The sequence below is a fragment of the Melanerpes formicivorus genome, unplaced genomic scaffold (genome assembly GCF_026170545.1).
Source record: "Melanerpes formicivorus ecotype bairdi unplaced genomic scaffold, bMelFor1.0.p_v2 SCAF_10, whole genome shotgun sequence".
In the NCBI taxonomy this organism is placed as follows: domain Eukaryota; kingdom Metazoa; phylum Chordata; class Aves; order Piciformes; family Picidae; genus Melanerpes; species Melanerpes formicivorus.
The window spans coordinates 12,103,753-12,130,163 of NW_027142362.1; the positions used below are offsets into that span (position 1 = coordinate 12,103,753).

The following is a 26,411-nucleotide window of genomic DNA, read 5'->3' on the forward strand; positions in this document are numbered from 1 at the left end:
GTATCACTCCACTCACAGATGTGTTGCCCCTCTCGGTCCTGAAGAATTCCCACCCCTCATGCTCTGCCCCTGAAGCTGAAAGTATCCAAAGCCCAGCACTCAGCTGCAATGTCCATGTTTAGGCCTCGCTTCCAGGCACCAGGCAATCAGATAGGTACAATCTGTCGGGCAGGCTTGCTTAGCTCTACGCAGCCTCGTGTATGTCAAAACTACCTGAACTCAATCAAGAGTCGTTACCAGAGAAGCTCTTTTACAGATTTATTGCACGTTCATTACAAAATCATTGGCTGAATTTTCCATTCTAGGGGACAGTGAGGAACAGGTGGTGGCCTTTATAATAAAGAGGGTCTCTACACATAAAAGCAGGCTGGTAAAACTCAAGAGATCTGATGCAGAACTGTGTACCAAAGGCTTGTCTGTTCCTCCTCGAATAACTTTAAGTCTCCCCAAAACCAAGCTTTGCAGAAACCATAAAACCAGGAGCTGTCATTACAGCAGCAACTAGTACCATCTTCTCTTTGACACCCATTTTGCAAGTCTCAAAAGACTTTAGTGACACTGGCCATTTCTTAGCCTACCAGGAATTCAGATTTCCAGGGCAGAAAGGGTTGTTCCAATCACTCTGTCAGACCTCCTGTATGGCAGGCCAGGGACCTTCAGTTCCTATGTCTCGTAGTGAGTGCAGCAACTTGGGTATACCAGAGGTGACTCCACCAGCAGCCATTGCAGAGGGCAAGAGGTGGTCATGTGAGCCCTGCTGACACTGGCAAGGCCATGTCAGAGAACATCACCTAAAGTGCCAGGGAATGGAGCAGTGAAAAAGCACCTTTTTTTGCTTAAAAAGGTATGCCTTGATTGAGGGTCCAGCTTCTACCTACTGGAACATGTTTTCCTTTTATCTGGCAAAAACTGACAGCCACACTCTTCAGGTAGGTATCTGAAAAACATAAAGGTACCAGAACAGGGGCATGAAGCTGCCTGAACCTCCTACCGAAGCCTTTAAAGCAGAAATGCTGCTGGCGAACCCAGTGATGACGGCAGATGCTCTGTTGTGAACAACTGCTCTCAACACCTCTCCTCACCAACACCTCTCCTCACCAACACCTCAAGTGTCTAAACCATACCTGTATCCTGGCACCAGATTAGCTGTTCAGCTTAGATGACACAAGAACCCAATCCCAAATCTTTCCCAAGTGGTGAGCTTCCATGGGAGTCCCAGCAGCTTCACAACCCTTTCAAGACTGTTGCAAGAATTTTTTGAGGCAAATGCAAGGTACTCAGACACCACTGGGATGGGACTCTACAGGTACCAAACAACTCTGTCATTATGTTGCCAGCTTGATGAATCTGTTGGAGAATGCAGGCCTCATGGTTGAGTATGGAGTAGCCTGCTCAGCAGAATGTGACTTGGTGGTCATCACCAGGCACAGTACAGGACAGCTAAGGCAGCAACAACAGAACTATCTGAAAAAGAAGAACAAAATAGGCAGTGTCTAGCAAGTTAAAAACTATCTGGGAAATGCATGTTGCTGTTTAATAAAAGCTTCACCTGTCAGCAATAACCCAAGCATTTCCTCCCTTAGGAATCCTGGTCCTCTCCCTTAGATATTTATACAGCAAAGGAAAAGGCACGAACAACCTGCATATTTTAATACCAGCTGTCACTGTGAATTACCTTTGTTTAAGTCCTTTATATGGAAGTCACCACTCCCACTGTCTACCCTGTACCACACCAGTACAGCACCCAAGCTCTAAGTTCACACCAACCTCATCTTACTGTCTCGATCCACCAGACAGGGAAAATGTGATACAGCTGTAAGACTGCAAGGACCAGACCCTGTACAGAACTGGAAGATGCATTTGACAGTAAAAGGGGAGTCTCCTACTGAAGCTAAATAGCATTATCAGGTCCAGAATGGTACGCTGAAGCAGACTAACACCAAGTGTATTCCATTTATCTGGGATCCTGTATATAGCACTCATCTTGGAGAACTGTGTTCAGCTGCCAATCTGAGAGCTATTTCTTTCCATTGAAAGGTGTCTCTCATGAGGCAAAACCAGTTCTCATCTCTGGCCTGTCTACAGGAACTCTGGCTTACTACTCAAGTACATCATGTGGAAGAACAATAGTTCTTGTCTCTGACAGCGAGTTATGTGCTGCAAGATGCATTTTTCTGGATACCTGCTGGCATTTTTCTGTTTCTTTTCACTACATGCATTTACTGGCACACAGCAAAATTCATCTTCTGTGAAGCACAGCAGCTCATGCCTAAAGCTCTGGTATTGGCCACCTGAATCCCACTGGCTGCCCTAATTTGCAACAGTGATCCCTGCAGAGCCTGCAGCAGCAGGAACTGCCAAAGAATGGGATATCCCCAACACACCTCACCCAGCAGCTAACTTTGCCAGAGCTGCCCAAAGGTCCTTGGGCTTAGGAGGAATTACTCTCAAACCCTTTTAGGATAGCAGAAAGGATCACTTTTCCCAGTTCCCTTCCTTGCAGTACCAGTACTTGCCACCGGAGGGCATGACGTGATGCCCTTTCACAAGGCTGCACTGGCTACAGAACAGGTTTATGCAAACAGTCCATAGCTAACCTGACAGTTTCCAAACTGGTTACCGTAATCCTTCAGCATGTCCAGTGTCCCTCCTCACCAAGTGCTGGAGCCAGGAACAAAGGGACCCACGGGCCTGTGAGCAAAACCCACATGTGAGACAATGGCAAAAGGACAAATACAACAGGCAACACAACTGCCCTGAAATATGCATTTGTGTGTTCAATTCAAAGCAAACACATCCACCATTTTCTACAGAAGCATCTCACTTCAACTTGCTCCCTCTAATTGCCATTAAAACTTTGTAGGCAGATGAAGTAGGTCCTGACTTTTATCTCACAGGCAGGCCCTGCTCTTCCACCATTTAATTTAGGAGGATAGTATCAGTGGAGTCAATATAATGTCACTGGCTCCACTTTCTTAGTCCTCCAGAATCTCTGTAAGAAACTCATGGGAAGTCTTGTAACTGACTGTACTCTCCTAAAGGAGGCTTCAAGCTGAACCTACCCTGCCTGTCTTCCTGGCCAGGAAGGCAATTCCCTATTCCTGCCCTCAAACTCAGATGCATCTTTGTAACCATCCACTTCTGTTTTCCAAGCGTAATCAACACTGCTCATTAGCCATGCACAGCAAAGCAGGCAAGGACCATGCAATTGAGAGGCTCTGCTTCCCCTTCATCTCAGCACTTGGATTCCACTGATTCACTGCACACTCCTAGGAGAGCCCAACACCCAACACTGACTTCTTGTTACATTTTCTCTCTGCTGCATTTATGCTTGTGTGCTCAATTGCTGGTATATATTGGGGCTCAGCTGTCCTGGCCCCAGCTCAGTTCAACCTTCTCCAAGCTGGCTTATCTTTTAAGAGTTACTTGTTTTGATGCAGGCCAGACCACGGCCTGAACCGCATCATAAAATGGCTGCAAGGGGCTGCACTCTCTGCCAGAAGGTTGCTTATGCCATAGTTGGAGCTGGCTGAAAGTGTTTCTGCAGGCACAAAGCCGTGGCCTAAAGGCAGCACCAGAAAAGCTGTAGCAGCTTAGAGCAGGGGTCTCACGCTCTGTAAATCCAAATCCAGCGGCAGTTCCCCCCCGCCATCCAGGGCCGGTCACGCTGCTGTGGGCTTTGCTCGAGCCAAGTCCTGCCCGCAAGCGGCAAGGCTCAGCAGCATCCCAAGGCCCCCGGCAGCGCTCACCTGTCCCCCTGGGAAAAGGGCTGCGGGCAGCAGCGCCTCTTCAGCAGCCGCGGCACGGACACGGCGGCGAGGGCTTCCAGGCAAGATGCACATCACCGCGATCGACCCTGTAAAGCGACACACGAGTGAGCAAGGCGGCCCAGGGCAGAGAGCGGCGCACGGCTCCTGCTCCTGCTCCGGGAGTGGGAAGGCCTAGCCTCGGAGGGCGCCCACTGCTCAGGACACCCGCTCTGGCGGGCAGGAGACAAGGCCTGGCTCGGCCATACGGGGCAGCTTACCCTCCCTGCGCCGCCGCCGGACCGCTGCCTGAGGCCTTGCTGTGATCTGCGGACGGAGCGAAGGACGAAAACTGCCTGTCCGGACGGGAGGCCGTTCCCGTGCGCCACAAGGCGCTGCCGCGGTGCCGGGAGGAGCAGCCACGTGTGCTCCCTGCCCCCCGCACCGCGTGCGGCCGCCATTTCCTGCGGGCGGAGGGCCTGTGCCGTGCCGTGCCGAGCCGAGCCCCCGCCCCACGCCGCCGGGAGAGGCCGCCCAGCGCCGCTTCCTGCCCGGGGGCGGCCGGCGGGAGCCGGCTCTGTGCTTGCTTGGATAAACATGACCTTGCAGCCGGGCGCTGCCTTCCCTTCGCCGGCGTGGCCGTGGCCCAGGGCAGGCGGGCATGGCAGCCTCGGGCGGAGGCAGATGACCCGTGCTTTACTCCGGGTGGAAGTGTCCCGGCGCGGTTCCCGTCAGCCGCTGGCCACGCGTGGCGCAGAGGAACGCGGTGGTGGCGGCCGTCAGACCTCCCACTGCATGTCTCGGAGGAAATGGCGGCTGCGACGGCGCCCCGGGGTCAGCGGGAGCCGCCGGGGCTGTGCCCGCGGTTGAGGAGGCGGCTGGCTGGGACGACACAGAAACCCCAGCCGAGACGCCCTGACCCTCCGCTTCTGCAACGCAGCACTTCCCCGAGCAGTAACCAGGCAGTAACCCCAAGTCCGCGTACTGCAGCCTACCTGACCACCGGCCGGACAGTGCAATGGACTTCTTTCCAGCCATGGCTCTGCCTCTGTTGCCTCCAGCAGCCCCCTTTCAAACGCCCCCATCTTGTGCAACACTTGCTCATCATGGTCTCCTTCCTCTGAGGTGCTCGATCCTGTGAATTAAGCATGTTAACAACATCCCATGCCAGGGCTGGGCAAGGAATTTTCTCTTCTGGTCCCTGCTCAGGGCACAGCTCTGCCATTTCTGAATGAAAGCTACCAGCTCTCGGTGGCCACAGCATCCACTGGGTTTCTATCAGCATGGCTCGGGCCATGACAAAGCTGCTGAGTTATCTCAACCCTCGGGGCCCATGGGCCACAGCTCCCAAACGTATGGACACCTACCACCAAAGCTGGACTGGGTCAAAAGTTGGGGGGGGTGTGGGGGGTGTCCCTCTATTTAGAAGTATTTTGCGTCTAACTGGATACACTAAACCTTCAAGCAAAATTCCTGTGTTCCACCTACAATGTTGGAAAGCACAGTCAGGAAATGCCTGTGGCCAGCCCAGCACCTCTTGCCCTGTCCTGCTCCCATGCTGGCCTGAAAGCTGCAGCTAGGCTCTGCAGCGTGTTGCTGTGCAGCGAGAGCCAGACATATCTCATGGCCTATGTAGTAAGAAGCTTGAAGAAATGAACTTTGAATAGCCTTCAGTTTGGGGGAAAGCTGGGGAGATGATGGCTGCTGAGGCTCAGCTTACCAGTAGGGAGAGGCTGGTGGCTTTATTCAGAGCTTTTTATTCTTGCACAAGGCCAGAGGTAAAGAGCAGTAGCCATAAACCACCTCTGCAATTTCTGTATTATGGAGGTAAAAAAAGCTCTGCTTGGTCTCAGCAAAAGAAAAGCAAAGTGCTCATCAGATTCCTCTTCCAAGTAAAGAAAACACTTTGCCTCCTTGTCTTTGAAATGGCTTACCTAAGAGCAGTATCTCATCAAAGCCTCTTTCAAACCTGGGCTAACTACTGCTCATGCTATTAACTGGAGGCAGTTTGGGAAAGGGTGATAGGGAACTTTGATTCCTGTGACATGAAAGCTTTAAAGAAGAGAAAAAAATCATAGTATCAAGCTGTGATGCCATGGCATACGGATGAAAACCTGGCTGCCATTTTTGCCTGCAGAACCTCACTGTGACTTCAGTGGCCTGACTTTGGGGTAGCTCAAGCTTGATTTATGAACTGCAGTTTCCCCACCTGGTGTCACACAGTACTCAACCTTTCCACCTCTCTAACACCCCACAAAGACAGAGAGAAAAACACATTGCTTCCCATACACAGAAGCACGTGGTCTGCGCCGATCATTTATTGAGCCCCAGATTTCTGAGCATGCCCAAAGTGATCGCTTGTATTGACATACAGGAAAGGACACAAGAAGCAGTCCAGCTTCCTTACAGCCTATCAAACCTAAAAGAAAATCTCTGTTCTTGGTGGAGAACTTCAAATGCAGCAGCATCACTGTTACAACCTGTTCTCTTGCTTTGCATTCCTGACTGTGCATTAATTCCTGAGTCAATATCTGGTTCTTAAAAGAGTTAAATAAGCTGAAAGGCCAAAGGATAGACAGGCAAAAATACAAACACAAAGATCTGTTTAAATTAGGAATTGGTACTGCTTTTTTCTTTTCTGCACATGGAAAAGCAATCACTGGCATTTAGGCTGTGTGGTGCCCTCTTGTCCCCTCAGTGGCTTCCTGCATATTGCTAGGGTACCTTGGCTGGCACTGGGTCAGCTCAGTTGTGAAGCTCTGAAGAGCATCCATCTGCAGGGGGTGCTCTGTGTGCTTGCAGCACTAGCATCAGACTGAAGAAAATGTAAGCTCAGGGAGCAGCAGGGAAATGTGCCTGGCCTTTGCTCAGCCGTGGCACTATGGCATTTCAGGTACAGATTATAATAATGCAATCACGGGTTTGCAACCAATGTCAGGTTAGATGTCGTTCAGAAAGTCAGAATGATCTAGAAAGTGGGTCTGTGGGTAACAAACACCTAAGAGGCAGATTATGAACTGATCTAAGCCAGTGAAAGTGAAGTGCAACTGCACCAAAATCAGTGCATTGGGAAGGTTTTTTTCCCTTGAAAGCCCTAAGGTGGGGCTGCTGGTGCAGGTGTTTCTCTGTGGGATGCTAAGTGGGAAACCCCCCCAGAAATCCCTTTTTTTTCAGACCACCTTCTAGAAACACTATTGACTCTTGTTACAACAAAAGCAACACAAATACCACTTTGCTAATCCATACTGCGCCAGACTTAAACATGTCGCTGGTATTTACTTAACAAATAGTTAGGTATGTACTCTGATGTGGTTCACAGAGCACTTGTTTATTTAAACCAGCTTATTTTAAAACAAGGCTTTTGGGTTGTTTTCTGGTTTGTTTGTGTTTGTTGTTTTGGGGGTTTTGGTGGTTTTTTTTTGTTCCTGGCATGACAGAGCAGCTAAAACTTTCTGCTGTCTGACCTTGGCTTGTCAGAGATTTGTCATAACAGGGGACATCAATCCACCAGCATGGATTTTCAGGGGCTGGGAGAGGCACTCGCTTTTAGGGCTTGGTTGTGCAACCAGGAGAATTTAATTCTGCTCCCACGATATCCTGAAGACTGTTTATTAGTGCAGCTGGAGTCTTTCTCCTTGACTATCCCCCAAAGCTGTTCCTAGCGTTCTGCCTGCCATTCCCAGCCCAGCCTCGGTGGGCTCTTGCCTGTTCCTGCTGTATCACTGCAGTCTTTCTTACTTACGGTAAGCGGCGGCTGAAGTAGCCGGCACCACCCACTGCTGGGGACAGGCGCAGGGACTCGGCGTGCACATGCTGATGGCCTTCGGCACTCCGCTGATTCTGAGATCGGGACTAGGGAGGGAGGGAGGAGGGATTGCTGGCTTCTCAGGCGCTCAGACCGGTATCTCTGTAAAGCAGCAATGACAAACAGTTATGAAAGCTCCTGCTTTCTAAGTTTCTCCTCCTGCTTTCTAAGTCTCTCCTCCTGCTTTATTGAAAGCCAGCGTGGTTCAGCCTAGAGCCCTCAGCTGCAGCTTGGCAGCCCCCAGAACTAGGCTGGGGTTTGCCATGAGATGGATGCCAATAAGCAGCTGTGCTTCCCTGCAACTTGTTTTACCCACCTGAAAAAGAGCTCTGTGGGTCTTCCTGTAAAGCACTTGGGCATCTGTAAAGGAAAAATGTCATTTTCTGTAAAGAAAAATATTAGAAGCAAAGTAGCTTTTTAATACTTTTGTTTGTTTTTTTTCCTTTGGTAAGGCCAAAAGGGACAGTTCCTGCTGGAGGTGCAAAGCAGTATTTCTCACACATTCCACACTGCAAATACCAAGGGAATCTTGTCAAACATACTCCATTTCATCTTTAGGCTGAAGACAAAGCCCTGCCTTCTCCCAACGAGCCAGGGAGCTGCAGGATCACTAGGATGACGTCATTCTGCTTGGTTATAAAACATGCTGCACACTGAACTTGGCACTCAGCATGCTCAGGTTGAGCTCAGAGCTCATGTAATGAATGCTGGGCAAGGGCTTACATCAAATACCACTTTGGAATATTAAAGACAGGACTGGCTTCTCACTTGAATAATTACACACTGACTGAATTCCTCCTTTATTTCAAAACCAGGCCATCACCTTCTTCACTTCCTCCCTGAAACAGTGTGCAGTGCTGTCTCACTACCTCAGGAGAAATGTGTGTGATTAAAAGATGAAGTAACTTACTTTAATTACCATGGGCTGAGCAAAGATTACTTTTCGCTCTAGCAGTGACTCCTGCCACTCAAGGTGGAGAGCAAGCAAACCAGGAAAAGAGAGATTCACATTTTCCACAGGTGTTCACAGCTACTTGTGTTAACCTCAAAGGCAGAAGTGCCTGCAAATCCTCCTGAACGTTAGTTTGCACGGGGGAGTACAATACGAAAGACCTTGCATATCCGTGTTCACAGCACACACAGTAGCCATGCAGTGCTCACAAGCTGTTTTAGTTAATTATGTTTGTACTCTCCTTCTTCCTGTGGACATCAGTGTAAGGCTTTCAGCCATTACAGGGTATTCTCCCAGGCTCACTTTAATTTCAGTCAGAAAAAGAAGGTTTTCTTGTGGTAAAAGTTCTTACAAGTGGCAAGAGTCAGTCTGAAAGGCAGGATTTAGTCCTAGTGTTATTGCTCTGTGTTTGGGGGGAGATCCACAACCACTGAAAGTTAAGATAATGACTCCTAGCAAATGGGATCAGAACTAAAATATAAGATGGAGAAGCTGATAGGAAAAAATGTGGAACATCAGAAGACTGTTTCCTGGCCTGAGGAGGACTTACTGTTAAACCACAGTCAGGGCTTGAAGATTCAGGGCTTCAAAGACATTTAGAAGCCTCAAACTCATTTTGCTTAGTACCTCTGGGTCCTCTGGCCTTTTCTAACTCAACTGCCTTGCTTGTTAAGGAGGATGCTAACACATATCTTCACAGGGTTTGCAAAGCCAGATTCACTGATGTTTGTGTGGGAAGCATGGGAGGAGATTCTTAAAGATGTTAAACCAAGGGGGAAAAAAGGAAATCATGAGATGCTTTGCCCTAGTAACATTCACTGTGAGAAAGCATTCAGTGGAGCTACAACATAGAAGTCCTTTGCCCATAGAGCCATAGCTTCAACAGAACAAAAAAATAGCTGAAGCATGTGGACATCCCCTTTGTTCTGCACTGGTTCAGGCTACACAGGCACAGGGCAGTAATTTAAAAGCTCAAAGCTCAATTTCTGCATCCAAATATCATGCCAGGATGAAATGCAATCCATACTGCTATCATTTAATGAGCACACCTGGGACCATGGTCCCTTGGAGGCATGATGCCACACGTCAGCAGAGATTATTTGTTTTGAAACTTGTAAATAGCTCTGAGACTTCATTGCAAAGTGCTCTATGCAGAGTCATGACTCAAATCCTTCTGGGTTCACAGAAGGGCACAACTGACTACAGCTACCCTGTGCTGTTTCTAAGCATCCTGTAAGGGATTAGTAGATATTTAATTCCATTATCCTTTTTTCTCTTTCATGTAGGGATGGCTTTGTCCTTGCTTCGTATTGCTGACACATTTTCTTAAGTGTTGTATCAGTGATGACAAGCAGAGACAGCCACAGCAAAAAGCACTGCAACAATACCCAAGGCATTCATTCCATTGCAGGTGATTTTAAATTTCTATATAGCCACTGGGAAAATCATAGTATGAAAGCCATAGCTGTGCACAACACCTGTCTGGTCTCTCCTTTTGTAAGAATAAGCAATTACTACTCAGAATTTTATACCTACCCCTTGAAGGAACCAAGATATTTATCCAGGGAAATTTGCTGAGGAGCTAACATTTATTTTACCAGATGACAATAGTTCAGACTCACTTGGAAGCACCTGAAATGATACCCAGGTTTAACAGGCAGCGTGGAAAATAGAGCCACTGATTCTGAATGGGCCATTTAATGCTGAGCTGCTGACCCTCAGTCAGTTTTAAAGCACAAAGCTTTAAGATTAAAACCCTGGAGGTACATAAAGGACCAATCCATCATCACATCTGTATTGGAATTTACTCTTGTATTAGCTTTAAAGCAAGAACAAATGAAAAGTGCAGACACTGTATAAGACTGCCAGCCTGTCTGAAATTGGGGGTTACTTCAATCACACTCTTGCAGTTTATTCCCATGTTCTCCCTTCAGAGATGAAGGTCCATCAGTAAAGCCATAGTTTCTGCCCCAAGCAGAGTGGTAACTTCAAAAAACATGGGAAGAGATATTAAACTGGAAAGGATTCAGAGCACAGAGCATGTGATGTCGCCATGTAATCTTGGAGAGGAAAGGAAGGGGGATCTGGAATGGCTGAAAATTTGCAGGGGTATTCAAAGACATCTGGATCCTGGAGTGATGACTATCACATTAGAGCTATTACTGCTGCACATCAAAGTCCTTCATGGTACATGGGCAGCAGACTGAATCATCCCCACTGAACCTGCACAGCCTCAGACTGCACATAAGGTTTAAGAGGTGTAACTTGGAGAGAGAGAGAAGCTCAGCACAAATAGATCTTAGGTGAGGATCAAGAATGGTAGCTCCAGGCTTTAATTATAATCTGTCCTTGGCAGCTGTTAAATTTAGGTGGACAACAGAATGAACAGAGCTGCATTCAGTGCCTGCAAATCAGTGTTTTATGTTAAGTGAAATTATTGTGCACCGATATGGACATAAATCTAGCTGATACAGAGGGTTGATTAGAACAGCTCTGCACTCCAAGTAATGGCATTAAAGATGAAGTGTGAATTTCATAGTGACCACATCTTCTCAATGATTATGCATCAGGCATTTTTATAGCAGATTAAATTAACTGTTTGTACCATTCATTAATACAATACAGAATATTAACTATGTTTATGAAGAAATGTGTTTTACCCTGTTCCTGCAGACATTCTCTGAGCTCATAAGCTGTTACTTTTCCTCTCCTATCCTCATTGCAGGTCAGTGGAGGAGATATTGACAGTGCTGTGTAGCTTCCCTCTAATGGAGCCAGAGCGGCTTTTCCTTAAGCAGGAAAGAGGCACAGGAAGATGCATGCAATAGAAGAGATTAACTACAGGTGCCAAATCACAGCTGATTACAACAGGTACATGTGTAGGGAACCACAGTGTAATATTGCCAGAAACACAAAGTATCTAGCAGTCAACTCTCCCTTTCCTTGCATATTCTCTTTGAAAATAGGACACTTGAGGTTTTCAGGCTTCAATGGAAGTGTGTCTGCTCCTTCAGTACTGGTTGTGGAACCCTTGGAAGATCGACAAGGACCCCATGCCCTCTGTCCTACTGTCAGTGAGACAGTGCCATGGTCTGGGCACTCCTAGGCATGATGTGAGCCCCGCCAGCTTAGGCAATATACACACATCAGTGAATTAAAGGAAATTACAAGAGGGATTTCCCTGCCCCAACAGCACAAACCCTGAATTCTCTGTAGGAAGGGAAAGCACACACACAGGGTTAAGGGCAGCACAGATAGAAAGGTATGATGCAAACATGAACAGTAATGACCTATAGCAATGACTCATGGGTGGTGGCCCATGAGTCTTGTAGGCTTGGTGATGAAGGAGAAACACAGAAACAGGTTACAGCTGGAGAAGCTGCCTCTTCCTTTCTTACCTGCTGTAAGGCTCATACTTCTGCAGTTCCTGAACTGCTCCATCATCCACCTCTGCCCTGCTTGCTCTTCTTCACGAACAGTTCAAAATGTCCTTAAAGTCAGTTGCTTCTGCACTGACAACAATCAGCAGTTCTTTCAGTGCTTTTGGAGTGCCTTTCTGCCTACTGGGAAGGCTGACAGGATGCTCTTCTAGTTCTTCAGTGGAATACAGCATGGCACTGCTTTTAGCTGTGAAGAGACTTGTCCAAGGATTCACAAAGGTTTGATGGGCTTTCTGGGGCCAGGCCATAAGCACAGAGACTTGACAGCCAACCTTTCATCACCCTGACATCAGTCCAACCCCCTCAGCTCTTGCCCAGACAGCAAGTATCTTAATTTTCAGAATAATTTCATGTGTCTGTTAGCCTGCAGACTACAAAGTAAAAGATATGTTTCAAATGAAATGGCTAGGACTTTGACACTTCTTAAAATATACATTTTATTATTTTCTGGTGTTTGCTATGAAGGTTTCATTCAAGTTGTGAAGGTACACAGCCTTTACAAACTTCTTGAGTTAAAGGTTTTTGAGTTGGTGGTTTTATGTTCTGTTTCTTTCATGGCAGAGGAAAATACATAGGCTATAAAACAGTGAAATTGATTAGACGTTTAGTATTACCTCTTTGTGTACGCTGTGGAATGCTTGGTAGAAACACTGTATAAAATAAGGCAGACTTGGACAGGGAATTCAATCATAAAATTTCATGGGAGAAAACAAAAAGTTCCAACATATTATTATTATTATTATTATTATTATTTTTGCAGCCACAGGAAGATCAGGTGGTTGTCACTGGCTTGTGGGAGAACTACTGCAGTTCTGGTGCTCAGACAGTATATGTTCCCTGTTTATTCTACTGCTCTCAAGGGAGACCTTTTCCATAAAACTCACTTTAATTAACATAAATCAGACAATATTCAAACATTAACACATCTATCCTTACAGTGCAATAAAAATGTGTCATTGTAGAGTATCCTGTATTCTTGCATTATGAAAATAAAAGGTCTGTACATCAATTAAATGCATATTAATGAGTATGAATCATGTAAATCTGTAACGCGTCTAAAGTTGGCTTTGGCTTTTAAGTATTTATAAATTCATAGAAAATATTGAACATCTAACAAAATAAATAAAAGGTATCATTGTAATCATAGATGCTAACGATCAACCTCAAAAATTCTCCTGTTATTTTTTACATTTGCTACTAAATTTCTTGAAGAGAACTCACTTTCAGTAGTGCTCAGAAGTGAATGATTGCACCTTCGGTGACGTGAAAAAATAGAGTACGTCTATTTTCCATAGATCAAAAATTCCTTCTCAAGAGAGTTGCATTTTAAAGATCTGATTGTTCTATGTAGCTGTCTTAAGTGCTTATAAAAAGCATGTAGCTTTCTCATAAAAGCTGTGAGCCTCTATTAACAGGTATTTCTTTTCCACTTGCGAGATTGAGGATTAAGCAAAATCTTCTAGCGAGTGTCTTTTCCATGAGGATTCTTCATGGTCTCCCAGCTTTGCATACTGGTAGGAAGATATCGCAACAATATGTTCACTAACAAACCCTCTTCAGTACAAGTACTGCAGCAATCCAGTGTAATTCCACTCTGTAGGCTTAGTTCATCGGAGTCCACACATGGCAGTTTGTGGAAGTCAGCTGCTGACCTCATGTTCTCTTGAATTTGAAAGTTCCCCAAGCGCATGAGCTAGCTTTACTGTAATACTGAAGAGACCAAAACAAATCTCAAATCACATGAATAAAAGTGAGCTTGAATAAATATGCATCTGGTTAGTAAATTACACACCATGGCCTAATTGCTATTCTGGTGGTGGTCGAAGGCTCCGCAGCTTTCTTTCATCTAGTCCTTTCCAGTATTTAAAGTTATTATCCAGATGCTGCATCAAATTTGGCAGGTCTGCAAATGCTAGGGAAGAAAGGGCAGAGTGTGTTTAGTTTGCAGAATTGAAAGGGTCACATGATTCTTTCTGCTTAAACATCACTTCAGATGTCTGGGCGACTGCATTAAGCAGGAAAGCCTAAATCTGTCATACTGATACTTGAAATGGTTTTGGCTGTATAGCTCTCATCACTCATCTCTCACTCAGGCCGCTGAGAACAGTTCTGTAAGTCTCCTTAACACTGGTATTGCAAGTCCCCCAGTTTCCCAGGAGGGGCATAGCTAATTAGGCTTGTAATTACCCTACTTCATCAAATCTCAGTCACATGTTGTGATCTGGCATTCAGCAGAGTCACATTTCTGACCACTTTTACCACAGAGGCAGCGCTTGGAAGGAAACAGCTGCTCCCCCAAGCAGTTCCAGACTGCAGAAATTTGTCTTGAAGAATAAGTGATATTAACACCAACACAATGATTGTGCCCAAAGTGCTGTCAGGGAGAATACGTTCAGCATTTACAGAGAAGCAAGTTTAAAACAAAGAGAGTTAAACATTGCCTGAGTCTGATGTATTAAAGAGAAGTCACAAGAACAGCTTGCAGCAGTATCAAAATACTTCTAAGTAATAATGAAGTTATTAAGCTCACTTGTACTGCAGAAACCTTCCATCTTCTCCCCCTTTCTTTAGAAGCCATAAGAAAGCAATTTTGTATCACAGTAGTTTCAAAGGCTCACAAAATAGTAACTGTCAGGAAATACAGCAGAGTTTTACTTACCATCCCAGGCATCAAACATATCAGTAATGAAGTAGTCAATGAATGATATTTGGGATTTGGGGATGCTGCAAGTATTCCTGTCAAAAACTGGCATCACAACAGGTAAACCTTGCCTCTTTTCTTCATCAGTCTGCAAAAAAGAGTTCTTGTGATTATTCATCTAAGACACAGTCTGTTAATGGATTTCTTTGATCAGCAGACTGGCAGTGAGCGTGCAACTGCTAAATAGATAGAGGAACCTGAATAAAACTGAAGCAGCAGCAATTTAATTTAATCTAAGTACCTAGTCATCTAGGTTTCAGTGAAACAGCAGACAAATAGTGCCTTCCAGTGTTTCCTGCAGAGATTCCCACATTTACCTTCTGCATCTACACACAAAGCTACTCCTAAGTAACTTCACAGGTTACTGATTAAGTTATGACTGCTTTGGAGTCAACCATTTTCAGTCTCTGATGGAAGCAACAATCAGTACAACTGAGAGATGGCAAAATACCTTTTTTCCTTTTCCTGCCTTGAGGTACCAACTCCCAGTAGCAGCATTTGGTCTGCCATATGTAATGACTGCCCTCTCCTTTTCCCCATCTTCCTAAACCCGTTCTTCAGCGTAGTGTGCTAAGGTCTTACAGCATTTCTTGGTGTGTTGTTGCCCTGCTAACAGTAGTAACCTAATGATCCTGTTCTTGAAGCATAGCCAGTACATGGGGTACACAGAAGGCAGCCTTCTGCTTCTTGTGATGGGAGTGCCTTTGCAGGCACAACTCAGAAAGCCCAGCTCCAAACTAAACAACTGGAAAGCTTAACTTTTCTGTGCTGTAGAAGTTGTCAGCTTCCATCTGTCAGAAGGCAACTGGTATCAGCATGCATAATACCCCATCATTTAAAAGAGAAGAAGAGTTGCTGACTACTTTTCACATTACATAGCGCTGCCTTAGATGTTCTGGGACACTGGCTGTACATGTGCCCTTCTCTTTCCTTCTAATGAGACGCTCACCTGGAATTTCAGCAGTTCATTTTAGCTGTCTTACCTGTGCAAAGTACTCTTCAGAGATGCGTCCAGCCCACTCTATACACTGTTCTATGGGTCTGCAGGGGTTGGAAATGTCAGCACACTTTATCAGCATGCGCTTGATGAGGATACGGTTCTCAGGAGACGTGAGAACGGTTTTGATTGACTCTCCATCACCATTATTCTGCAACAGTTAAAAATTAAAAACTATCCATTAGCCAGATCTCTGTGCACTTATGCAAAAGCTTTGTGCCTTGGGAATGCTTTCAGCAGATACTACAGGGATCAGGCCTGCTGCTGGCTACCATATTTGATGTCCAGATGGATTTATAGGGGCATTATAAATGTTAGCTGCAGCTCTGAACTAGGTCTGAACTCCAGTTTCTGGATTCAGTCACTGTCTTTGTGACAGATCTCTTGGGCATCTAATCCCTCTATGCCTTATCTGTCTCCCTAAAAGTGTGGAGAGGATCCATTCATCAGTACACACATAGTGTTGAGTGCTGTGTAGGCGGAAAAACGTAATTCTCTGCTGAAATCCAAGGATTAATGGACTTAGCACATTAAGAGTGGAATAGCTGGTTTAGGGGGGGGGGGGGGGAAAAGACTGACCTAAGATGCATGGTCACCCTCTGCATGCAAACCTCATTAGCACAAACATCAATCATTCTGACAGCATTGCTACTAGAAGAGTGAGATGCCACATTGCCTCCCAGGCGTGCTCCTTATTCCACTTCCACCAGACCCATATTCATAGAATCATAGAACAGTAATGGGTAGGTTGGAAGGGACCTCCAAGGGTCATTTAGTCCAATCCCCCTGCAGTGAGCAGGGATATCCTCCATTAGATCAGGTTGTTTAGAGCCCTGTTAAGCCTGACCTTTAATATCTCCAGGGATGGGGCCTCAACCACCTTGCTGGGCAACCTGCTTCAGTGTTCTACCACCCTCATGGTAAAGAACTTGTTCTTAACATCCAATCTACACCCACTCTGCTCTAATTTAAAATCATTGCCCCTCATCCTATCACTGCAGGCCTTCATAAACAGTCCCTCTCCAGCCTGTAGACCCCCTTCAGGTACTGGAAGGCTGCTATTAGGTCTCCCCAGAGTCTTCTCTTCTCCAGGCTGAACAACCCCAGCTCATTCAGCCCGTAGCGGAAGTGTTCCAGCCCCCTGATCATTTTTGTGGCCCTCCTCTGGACCTGTCCATGTTCTTGCTGCGTTGAGGGCTCCAGAGCTGGACACAGTACTCCAGGTGAGAGGTCAAGTCTTACCAGAGCAGAGCAAAGTGGCAGAATCACCTCATTCAATCTGCTGGCCATGCTGCTTTTTATGCAGCTTAGGATGCAACTGGCCTTCTAGACCTTCTTTTTAGCCCATCAGTCTCTGACCCAAGTGGGAATTTTGCTGAGTGTTCATCACCATTAAAGCAATATATTAGAAACATGCTTTCAAATAGCCTCGTCTTTCCTCTGCAAGTCTGGGAAAGTTTTAAACCCACACAGTGCTAAGGTCTGGTTCCCAGGCTGCACTTATTAAAAGCATCAACAGTACTCTTGTGTTTGAAGCCAGTATACAGTAAAGGCTCCGATGATCCAGACTAGAAGCTAGTTTCTGTGCGGCTCTGATGAAGTAAGTTTCCGAAGGACAGAGATACAGGAAATCATCTGTAGGTAAGTACAAGATTATGAACTGACTCTTTAAGGATGGGTAGGTACACAAGTTTACAACAGTGCCTCCTCAGAAAACAAATTCTTTGAAGCAAGGAGTACGCTGGACCTCTCTGGCACCTAACAAGGTCTTAGTGTCTGGTCAGAGTAGCAAAGAAATAATAATGACAATAATGTGCCACCAGTTCCTGCAGTATTGTGTATGAAGAGGGAAATACAGAGCAGCAGAAACATTCTGATCTTTCATTAGGATGCAGTTCTTGTGGGAAAGAAAGGCCTTCCTAAAGGAAGAAACTGACAATAATGAAAAATTATTATGTGGTAGTATAGTGGCTGAGAAATACCAGCTCCACAGTCTCACCAAAATGAGACTCCCAAATCAATTATTTTCCCTTGGTTTTAGATACATGGAAGGGAAAATACAGGGGAAATCAAGTGAGGTGCATACATCTCCAATTGCATGGCAAAATTACACAAGAGAAAGCCAAAAGAAAGTAATGGAAACTCCAGAAACCCAAGCATGGAAATTAGGCACAGGAAGAGATGATGCCATTAAGGAGAGCAGAGAATATCCTAGTAGGTAAACCTCCAGGAATCAAGAGAGGATGTTCACTCCTGTGATCTATTCAAACCAAGGGCACAGATCTACTTGCTGCATGCGGATGTCTTGGGAATAAAATGTGCTAACTGTGCTTAGTCCCAGCATCCTGCTCAGAGTGCAGAGGTGTCTCTGCAAGTCAGATGTTGGCTTCCTGTCATAGGCTTAGGTGACATCATGAAGGGAAATGGGAGGATAAAGGATGCTGGAGCTGGAAAGGATTTTTTTTCAGTTTATGAAACAAAAGAAGAAAGGAAACAAACAGAGCAGCTTCTCAGCATGGCTCTTTGAACAAATATGTATAAAAATAATAAATAATAAAAAATAAGTGGAACTGTCCCATTTGGAACACACGGTTGGGAGCTCAGCCTGCAAACACTGCACTGAGTCACCACCATGACTGGAAACCAGGCCAGGAAACACATGCTGCTGCTGTAACCAGATATACAACCAGGCTTGAAAGGGGATCTGCCAGTGTTGTTCTCTTAGTAACAAGCACAGTAAATGATTTGGTTTACCTACTCACACATTGCAGACTTTTTAATACGAACCTGCTGAGCTGAGAAACTCAACTAAAAGAAAGGTAATAGTTTGCTTCTTGGTTAAAAAATATATATACATATATATATGTACATTGCCTTGGGTTTTCTTCTCATCCTTGGGATGAACTTGCTGAGAATTGCAAACACTTCGTGGGGCACATTTTCCTTGCAGCCCCTGGGGCTCAAAGGCAGAATGACAATTTTGTTTGATTGCCACGTGTCACTGTATTTGTTTTTACTGTCTCATTGTACAGGTCTCAGCCCCATTCTTCAGCAGCAACAGCTATTCAGTCCTCTATAGCAGGTAAGATGAGTTTGGCTCTTTGGATGGATGCTGCTGCTCAAAACCTGCTGTATCCCAATTCTTGGAGCTGGGAGGAGGTACTCTGCAGACTGGGCCAGGCCAGTACAGAGCCCTCCAGAAGAACCAAGTGCTCCAGAGAATTAGGCACTCCACAAGGTCAGATGGTGTGGTGGACATCCAGCAGCACCAGCAGCAGCTTCCTTGTTCTGTCTTTCCTCTCCTATGCCAAACGCTGCTACACTCACCCAGAGAATCTGTCCAGCTGTCTCAGCAGCCTTTCTCCTAGTTTAGTTGGTAAAACCAGTATCCTACTGAGGCTTTGGCTTCACATTCACATAGTTCTCATTAGCATCACTGGGTGCCAAGAACAAAGCTAATTCTAGTATATGCTCCTGTGGACAAAGGTATTTTCCTCCAATTAAGCTCCAGTCTGCTTTTGATGAGTGAAGGAACAAGATCTGTTCTCCCACCTTCAGATAATAATCACCCCCCAACAATCCAGCCCTGCCCTTCCCCATTACACAGAACAGTCATAAATGTGGGTTTCTAAAAAACATGCTAAGAAAACACAGAAAACCATTACAGCTCCTACAGGATGTTGCCACCAATGCAAAGTTTATTATAACCATTTCTAAAAAATCTTCTATTTGCAAAGAACCATTCCAACGAAATTATACACTGCTCTTACTGGCAAGAAAACTGCTGGTTGAAGCTGTTATTGAAGCTGGTGTGGTTTTTCAGAATGAGTTCTCAACAGGCAATTTCATTGTGTCCATGGGGTTCCAGATGGCTATTGATTATGTCTATATGATACTGTATTTGGTTTGTGTGGTGGGGTTTTGGTAATGGGGGAGGGGCTACAGGGCTGGCTCCTGCAAGAAGCTGCTAGAAGCTTCCCCATCTCCAGGTCAGACCCACCTCTGGCCAAGGCCAAGCCAATCAGCAACAGTGGTAGTGCCCCTGTGATAAGATATTTAAGAAGGACAGAAAAAGCTCTGATAGAAAATCTGCAGCTAGAGAGGAATGGGATGTGAGAGAAACAGCTATGCAGACACCAAGGTCAGTAAAGAAGAAGGGAGAGAAGGTGCTTCAAGTTCCAAAGCAGACATTCCTCTGCAGTCCATGGTGAAGACTGTGGTGAGGCTAACAGTGGAGCAGATAACTACTTCCAGCCTGTGGAGGACCCCATGACAGAGCAGGTGCCTGCACCCAAAGAAGGTCATGACTCTAGGGGAAGCCCGCTGAAGGTTCTGATCCTAAGTACAACATCATAGTACTGCAATACTAATAGGATTCAAATGAGTCCTATTCCCCCTCAAAATGTCTGATGACCATGTTAAGCAGAAGGTAATTCAAACATTGCTAATCTCTCTTCACCTTTCTGATGAAGTTGCTCAGAACACCTTGTGGGGATTTCCTCCTGCCAAAGGTTCCTAATCCCTGCCCAGTCAGTTTAAGGAGGATTTCTAGTGTTACTTACCCCATTTTCTTCTAGTGCTGCCAAGGGTTTATTAATGCTGTTGACAAACTTGTTGACGTGCTCAAAGTGCTTTGTCATTTCTGTTGCTAGGACCATGTCAATAATGGCTTGGCGAAGGGTTCGATACTCATTCCTGTTTAAAGAAGGAAACAATTCAGAATGCTGGCTGCTTGCTAAAACAAGTCTAACAAAAATGCTACAGACCATTTCTGTTGAAGAGAGATGCTGGGGGAAGAAAGAAAAATAATACAGGCTTGGGCAGCTGGATGAGGTACCCTTTGGTGTGCACAGACATATGTGCTAGAGGCACGACTGGATCTTTAGGAGAAATAGTGCAAGAGCTGGGCAGAAGCAGAAGCTCCAGCGACTCAGGAGGGCTGCCAGGACACCAGCCACACCAGTGTGTTCCCAAGGCTTTTAGTACAGACACTCAGGAGTGGATCATGCTCCAGCCAAGTTTTCAGCAATGCTTTTCTGCTGTATCTTGAGAGGGCCAAGGCAATGGTCACATCCTCACCCTAAGTGCCTTTCCAGGGTTGGAAGAACAGCAAGTCCTTCACAATCGTTCCCACTGAAACAAGGCATTTAATTTTTGACTGATGGTCTGTGATTCTTTTTATCCTTGTTCTACCCAGCAAACATCTACCCACGCAGCCACAGTTTGTTCTCTACATCCAATGATACAAAATTGTTCTTCTGTACTTCCTAATTTTAGGCTTTACATTAAGTTCCTCAGACAGCGTCAGCTTTTTTGATCCACAGGAGGAACTGAGGCCATGGAATTGCTCCTAAGTCTGAGCAGGACAAACAGAAGCATTCTACTGTTTTAGAAGCAAACTTCCATGAAGGCTACAAGGCACTGCCCTCCTCCAGGATACTTGCTTGCATTATTTTATCTTATGCAGAACGAGTGAGAGATGTTAGTGACCCTGGGTTTTAACCTTACCTCTCCATGTTTTTAAATATATTACATTTGTCATCCCGGGTGGTGAGCTGGAAAGCTAGGGCAGCATGATGGCTCTCCAGCACTGCAGTGTCATTGTAGAGAATTGCTAGCTCACTGCTAGCATTGCACAGGAAAGAATTCGTTCTTCCTGGGTGATCCACATCATGGACTGTGGCAGCAATGAGTGCAGCAACTTCATCAATCGGATCTAAAGTTTGCTGAAAATAAAAGGATTCTTAGTTTTCCTGGCAGACTCATTAGAAACCCTACTCTGTCCATAAGATTAAGCCAAGTTGTTGAGGAATAAAAGCCAGAGCTCTGCAGATCACTGAGGGTCAGATGTTCTAGACAGAGCAATGGAAAATTCATTATAAGCTTCACTGAACACTGCATGACACTTTTGGTCACTTTGTACCTCTTGAATTTTGCCTTAGACACACCTTTGACAAAGCACATCAAATTAAAGACATTAAAAGTAATAAATTAGTTTGTGTTTTCTAACAACACACAAATTGCCTTCACTTGGAATTAGGGTATTTGGCTAAAAAATTTTCTATTTCCACCAGACCTCTTAATTATTTTGGAAACTTAATGTGCCCTAATCATATTCCACTCAGATGCTGGCTAGGTTTACAATTTGTAAGGAGTGTTGCCCATATAGCCAGTTCTAGAATAACACTGTCTTGGGCCTACAGCTAATATGAATTCTATGAAGAATACTTGATGGTTCAAATCCATGGAAAAATTAAATGACAGACTGTTCTCTATGTTTTGTATTAGATTCTGCTTCTTTTAGTGTGCTACACTCCATGCTTTCTATCTGCTTACATTGGTCACTGCTTTATGTCATCTACTCTATAATGAAGTACAAAAGGAGAAAAAGAACCATGCATCTCAGCAATCTATTATAGGCATTTGAGAACTAGCCTTTTTGCTGTGTTTATGCTTGCTTTTTGTGAAGGATCACAGATACAAACATTCAAATTTTAATGAAATGAAAAAGACACAAAGAGCAGAAGTGTTCACAGTTGAATCTGGGAGCACAGTGGGTAATTTCCATTCCAATTAGCTTGAATTTAAGGTCTAAATTCTCTCCTAGCTTTGCCAGGGGCATTCAGAATGTTTAGATTTGGTAGGTGAAAAGACAAGCCCTACACTGCTTTACACCTCCTGAAACTAATGCAGTGACCTGACTTTGACAGAGCTAGCATATTATTCATTGAGGGCTGTCAAGAGGGTCTTCTGGAGAACATGACAAGTTAAAGAATTGTTTCTGCTGTAGGTTCATAATTAGCACTTCCTGAAATACTATTCATGGTGTGTTAGCTTCTTCCTTATTTCTTTCAGCTGCTGCTCATGGAATTCTATTTTTGTGCTCTGAAGTTAGGAGAGATTTTTAGAACAGAGTCTTCTTGGAGGCACACACTGACTAGAGTTCAGTCGGGCTGAGAAAGACCTGTGCAGATGGGACGTGGCCAGAAACTGGAGGATACTTGACCTGCAGGACAGCAGTAGTGTATCTGTCACTTGCTTCCTGAGTCTGACATAACAAACTTTGCAGTAATTTACAGCACCTTTACCCCTAACTTCAGGTCAAGGATTCTAACTTTGTCATCTTAACCCCTGTGACACAGAAATGAAAATTATTCTGATAATACTGCTTCAGTTTGGGAGCCAGAAAAATTTCCCAGGCAAGAACTGAGTTCAATTGACTGAAAAAAGTCTCAGTGTGAATTTGAGTGGCAGAATCTGGCCTTCTGTATTTAAGCTATGTTGAACTCTGGACAAGAGAAAAGCAGCTGGTATGTGACTTTGAAAAGATAAAGAGGGAATTTTGAACTTTGATTCTGCTTCTGCTGCAACTTTTTTTCTCTACCTATGCCTGTAGAGGAATAGAAACAACATTCTGGAAAATGAGGAGAAGGTCATGCTCTGTAGCATTGAAATGAGTCCAGATCTTGTCTGTTTTGCATAGATATTCTTAGGAAGACCAGCTAAATCTCTGAGAAATCAGGGGCTGAAAATATCCAGTGAAGTTCTATTCCCACTTGGCATGCAGTATGTGTAAGTCAGCCTCTGGAGAGAACAGTAATGAGCTGCAGCTCTAGGTTAAGAGCCCTACTACAGTTTTAATGAGCTGTCAAAAGGTTGTTTACAGTCACAAATGTCTCAGCTGGGTGCCCATCATCAACACTATCCCTGGCTAGGCCAATACAGGGTAAGAATTTCTATACAAAAATACAACTCAGAAATATGTGCTGCCACTCCACTGCGTATGCATGCAAGCACTGTTTTAATTCCTCTTCTCCAGACTGCCCTCTGGGTGTGTGAGAACAAAGGTTGCTTTGATTTATTCTGGTTGTCAGTGGCTCTAGTAAACCAGTGGGTGTTATGGTAGAAGGAACTTTGACAAGTCATCTTTTTCAATACTCTCCTCCAGTGCAGTATCTTTAAGCCTCCAGGCATCTGGTCCAGGTGGCACAGCTTTGGAAGCATTTTATGGCCTAGAATGTCCTGGGAGTCTTCTGCAAAATGACTGTCACAAGGTGCAAGAGATGGTGATTTATTGCATTAAATCTGTAACTGGCATGTACTGTCACAAAAATAATTGTGTCATTAGCTCACCTATCAACTACATGAAGAAATTTTGTTTTAAAAGGAGGTTTTCTAATTCTTGCATCAAGAATGGCTCAATTTCTGTAACATTAGTATCCATCTCTCCATATATACTATAAGACAGATCCTAGAACTCATGTAAAGCAGCCCAGTTCTTTGGTCTCAGAGTTACCAGAGTTGTTGCCACTAGTTGGACATCTTTGGCTCTTGGCATAGTTTTTGAGAGATCTTCCTCTGAACACACCTGTACTTCCCACCTACACTGTTTCTTATAGATGTGGACTCACCTTTACTCTTTCCTTAGACAAGAAATAAGCAGTGGCATGCAGTACGTCTGCTGAATGAGTAGAATTATGGTAGGAGTTGGAGGAATGGTAGTTAGCTTCAATAACTTGTAACCATGACCTCAGAGTTGATTCTGAACAGTTTAGGAATTCACAGATTCCAAAGCGAGCAAATATTTTGAGACCCAGATAAACCAAAGGCCTGTGGAGAAAAACAAACACAAAGTTTTAGAACAAATTATGTTGAAAGAATATTACATGGCATATTTGGTTTGAATCTATACAGCATTTTTAACCAATGACATGTCAGATTAAGGACTTGTTACAGAATCACCATCCAGACCTGCAGACATGTTCTGCCTAGGCGTCCAATGCGCACTTTCAGAACCATGCCAGTTCCTGACACTCCCAGGAATATTATAAAAAGGCTTTGTGTTGCTGCTGTTCTACATGGAGCAATATTCTGGGGCTTAGGGAACCTGTGCTGGGTAAATGTAGACTGCAGCCAAAATGAGATACATCAGCAAGTACTAAACTCTGCACCTGAGAGGAGGGAGACAATTGTGCTGCTGCCACAGATTCCTAACCTAGCTGGTTTAGTTAGACTAAGCATTACCTATACTACAGAATGCTGTAATCACTATTCTTTCTGCACTGCAGATCTGATCCATTTCTTTTACACCCACCATTTCAAGTTTCCATTGCTCATTGGCTTTGCATGCTGTAGAGGATTAGAAATAGAGGTATTCTGGTAAGTGTTTTCAAATGGGGATTCTTACAAGTATATCTTAAACTCTTATTTTGGCATCTAACTTTGCTGCTTGATTCCAGATGCATCAAGCACTTGGATTTTTAGCTGCACCTGACAGGTGAGGTGATTTTAAATTGCTGAGGTCATTTAGAGTTGGATGTACATCTGCTGGCAAAAATCCTCAACAATAATGTGTCATACCCTAGAACCATAATACACTACAGTTAAATCTCCCTTAATCTGCCCCCCAAGGAACACTGACAAAGGTCTTTCCAGGTTTCTGTGTCAGTGAACTGTAATGCACTAAAGCTCAGATATAATGAATTATCTTGGCTTTACTACCACATGTCTGCTTGGACTAGAAGACAATACTAATATTCATACTTGGAATTCATTAAAGGTCACTTTATTTTTCTTCATAAATGAACTGCCTTCATTTAAACACAGGAGTGAGCAATCCCAACAATAATACATTTAACAAGAGGACAGGCAACAAAATGCCTCCTTTGTCCTTCTGCGGTCTTTCCACATCAGTAAGAACAGAGAAACCTGTCTGCTGATCTCATGCATGTTGGCTGGGATAATAAATTAATTCTTTACTATGAGGGTGGTGAGACCCTGGAATGGGTTTCCCAGAGAAGTTGTGAACACCTCATCCCTGAAGTGTTTAAGAGCAGGCTGGGTAAAGCTTTGAGCAACTTTGTCCAGTGAGAGGTGTCCCTGCCCATGGCAGCAGGGATTGGAACTAGATGATTTTTAAGGCCCTTTCCAACTCAAGCCATTCTATGAAGTTACTGCAATGTGTCTATTACATTTGTAAATCACACAACCTGACTAGACTTTGGCACTTTTTTTGTTGTTGTTTTTAATTACTGTTATCTATAGCACTTCATTAAAAATAGAGATGTAGCAAAGAAAACAAACCAACCCAAAACCCTGAAGTAACTGAATACAAATTTCTTTACTTAGAATAAAATAACTTTAAAAAAAATAATTAAAACCTGATTTTTTTTTCCCACTTTTTTTTTTTTGGTCTTATTAAACCATGGTCTGAAAAATAAAGTGCATATGTATTAACTAAATGCCTGGTCTTTTTCCTAGACATTGTTTCTGAATACCTTTCAAAGATAATACAGATCTGGGATTTTGACAGAGGTTTTAAGGTAGTCAATTCATTGCAGGACCTAGCCTCCGAATTAGTGTCTATTTTAGATAGACATCAGAAAATTAACCAAACAATTTAAACAAAAATATCAATTCACAGTCTTAATGGGAGCATTTGCTACCAATAAAGTGCAGTCTATCAAAACTGCAGATCTCCTTTTGAAAACTTCTGTGATGGAAACTGGTGTGCCCAACTCTTTACATTGTTATCAGCAAATATTCTTCAGTTAATCTTATACATAAAATGTAGCCTGCCAAAAATAAAGACCTCCCCTAATCCCAGAGAAAGGGAATGGGAATTCTGATGAAAAGCTGCATTTGAACTATTTTGGAATAAAAATTACCCAATTACACGGAGAGAAAATAAAACATGATCTGTATCAACTGAACAAATTAAGACCAGCATGGTGACTCTGTGTGTAGTGGGCCATAATTGGAATTTGAATC

At 44.3% G+C, this 26,411-nt stretch overlaps 2 protein-coding genes and 1 non-coding gene across 14 annotated transcripts in view; all 3 read right to left on the minus strand.

Annotated features, from left to right (window-relative positions):
* Nucleotides 1–226: 226 nt before the first annotated feature.
* On the minus strand, nt 227–12,259 carry LOC137443761 (uncharacterized). Of its 8 annotated transcripts, none has more exons than XM_068143710.1 (9): nt 11,902–12,259; nt 11,164–11,292; nt 7,868–7,911; nt 7,489–7,653; nt 4,742–4,881; nt 4,028–4,562; nt 3,750–3,856; nt 2,598–2,691; nt 227–1,464 (listed from the first exon to the last, which is right to left on the minus strand). In XM_068143710.1, exons 1-6 carry the CDS (start codon nt 11,945–11,947, stop codon nt 4,526–4,528), a joined length of 561 nt encoding a protein of 186 aa, XP_067999811.1. In that variant the 5' UTR covers nt 11,948–12,259; the 3' UTR covers nt 227–1,464; nt 2,598–2,691; nt 3,750–3,856; nt 4,028–4,525. The 8 variants fall into 8 exon arrangements, with proteins under 8 accessions (XP_067999811.1, XP_067999806.1, XP_067999808.1 ...); XM_068143705.1 differs by having other exon boundaries at nt 4,028–4,628; XM_068143707.1 differs by having other exon boundaries at nt 228–1,464; nt 4,028–4,073.
* LOC137444083 (small Cajal body-specific RNA 15) lies at nt 2,856–2,987 on the minus strand. The gene has a single exon (XR_010988066.1). It is a non-coding gene; the product is annotated as a small Cajal body-specific RNA 15 (non-coding RNA).
* A 96-nt stretch (nt 12,260–12,355) lies between the features above and the next one.
* The window catches only part of PDE8A (phosphodiesterase 8A), a 153,887-nt gene continuing 139,831 nt past the window's right edge, over nt 12,356–26,411 (minus strand). For 4 of the 5 annotated variants that reach the window (XM_068143699.1, XM_068143698.1, XM_068143700.1 and 1 more), the window contains 6 exons: nt 24,053–24,251; nt 21,150–21,367; nt 20,204–20,336; nt 15,628–15,792; nt 14,603–14,732; nt 12,356–13,855 (listed from right to left, as the gene is read on the minus strand). In XM_068143699.1, the coding sequence (XP_067999800.1) occupies nt 13,749–13,855; nt 14,603–14,732; nt 15,628–15,792; nt 20,204–20,336; nt 21,150–21,367; nt 24,053–24,251 (952 nt within the window). In that variant the 3' untranslated portion in view covers nt 12,356–13,748. The remainder of the gene's footprint in view (nt 13,856–14,602; nt 14,733–15,627; nt 15,793–20,203; nt 20,337–21,149; nt 21,368–24,052; nt 24,252–26,411) is intronic. The other variant, XM_068143696.1, reaches the window with a different exon arrangement.

Coding starts and splice junctions, on each gene's coding strand:
- LOC137443761 (XM_068143704.1), bottom strand. CDS start 4,784: ATGGCTGGAAAGAAGTCCATTGCACTGTCCGGCCGGTGGTCAG. Junction 4,563..4,741: donor ACTGTCCGGCCGGTGGTCAG/GTAGGCTGCAGT, acceptor GCGCCGTCGCAG/CCGCCATTTCCTCCGAGACA. Junction 3,857..4,027: donor CCGGCGGCGGCGCAGGGAGG/GTAAGCTGCCCC, acceptor GTCGCTTTACAG/GGTCGATCGCGGTGATGTGC.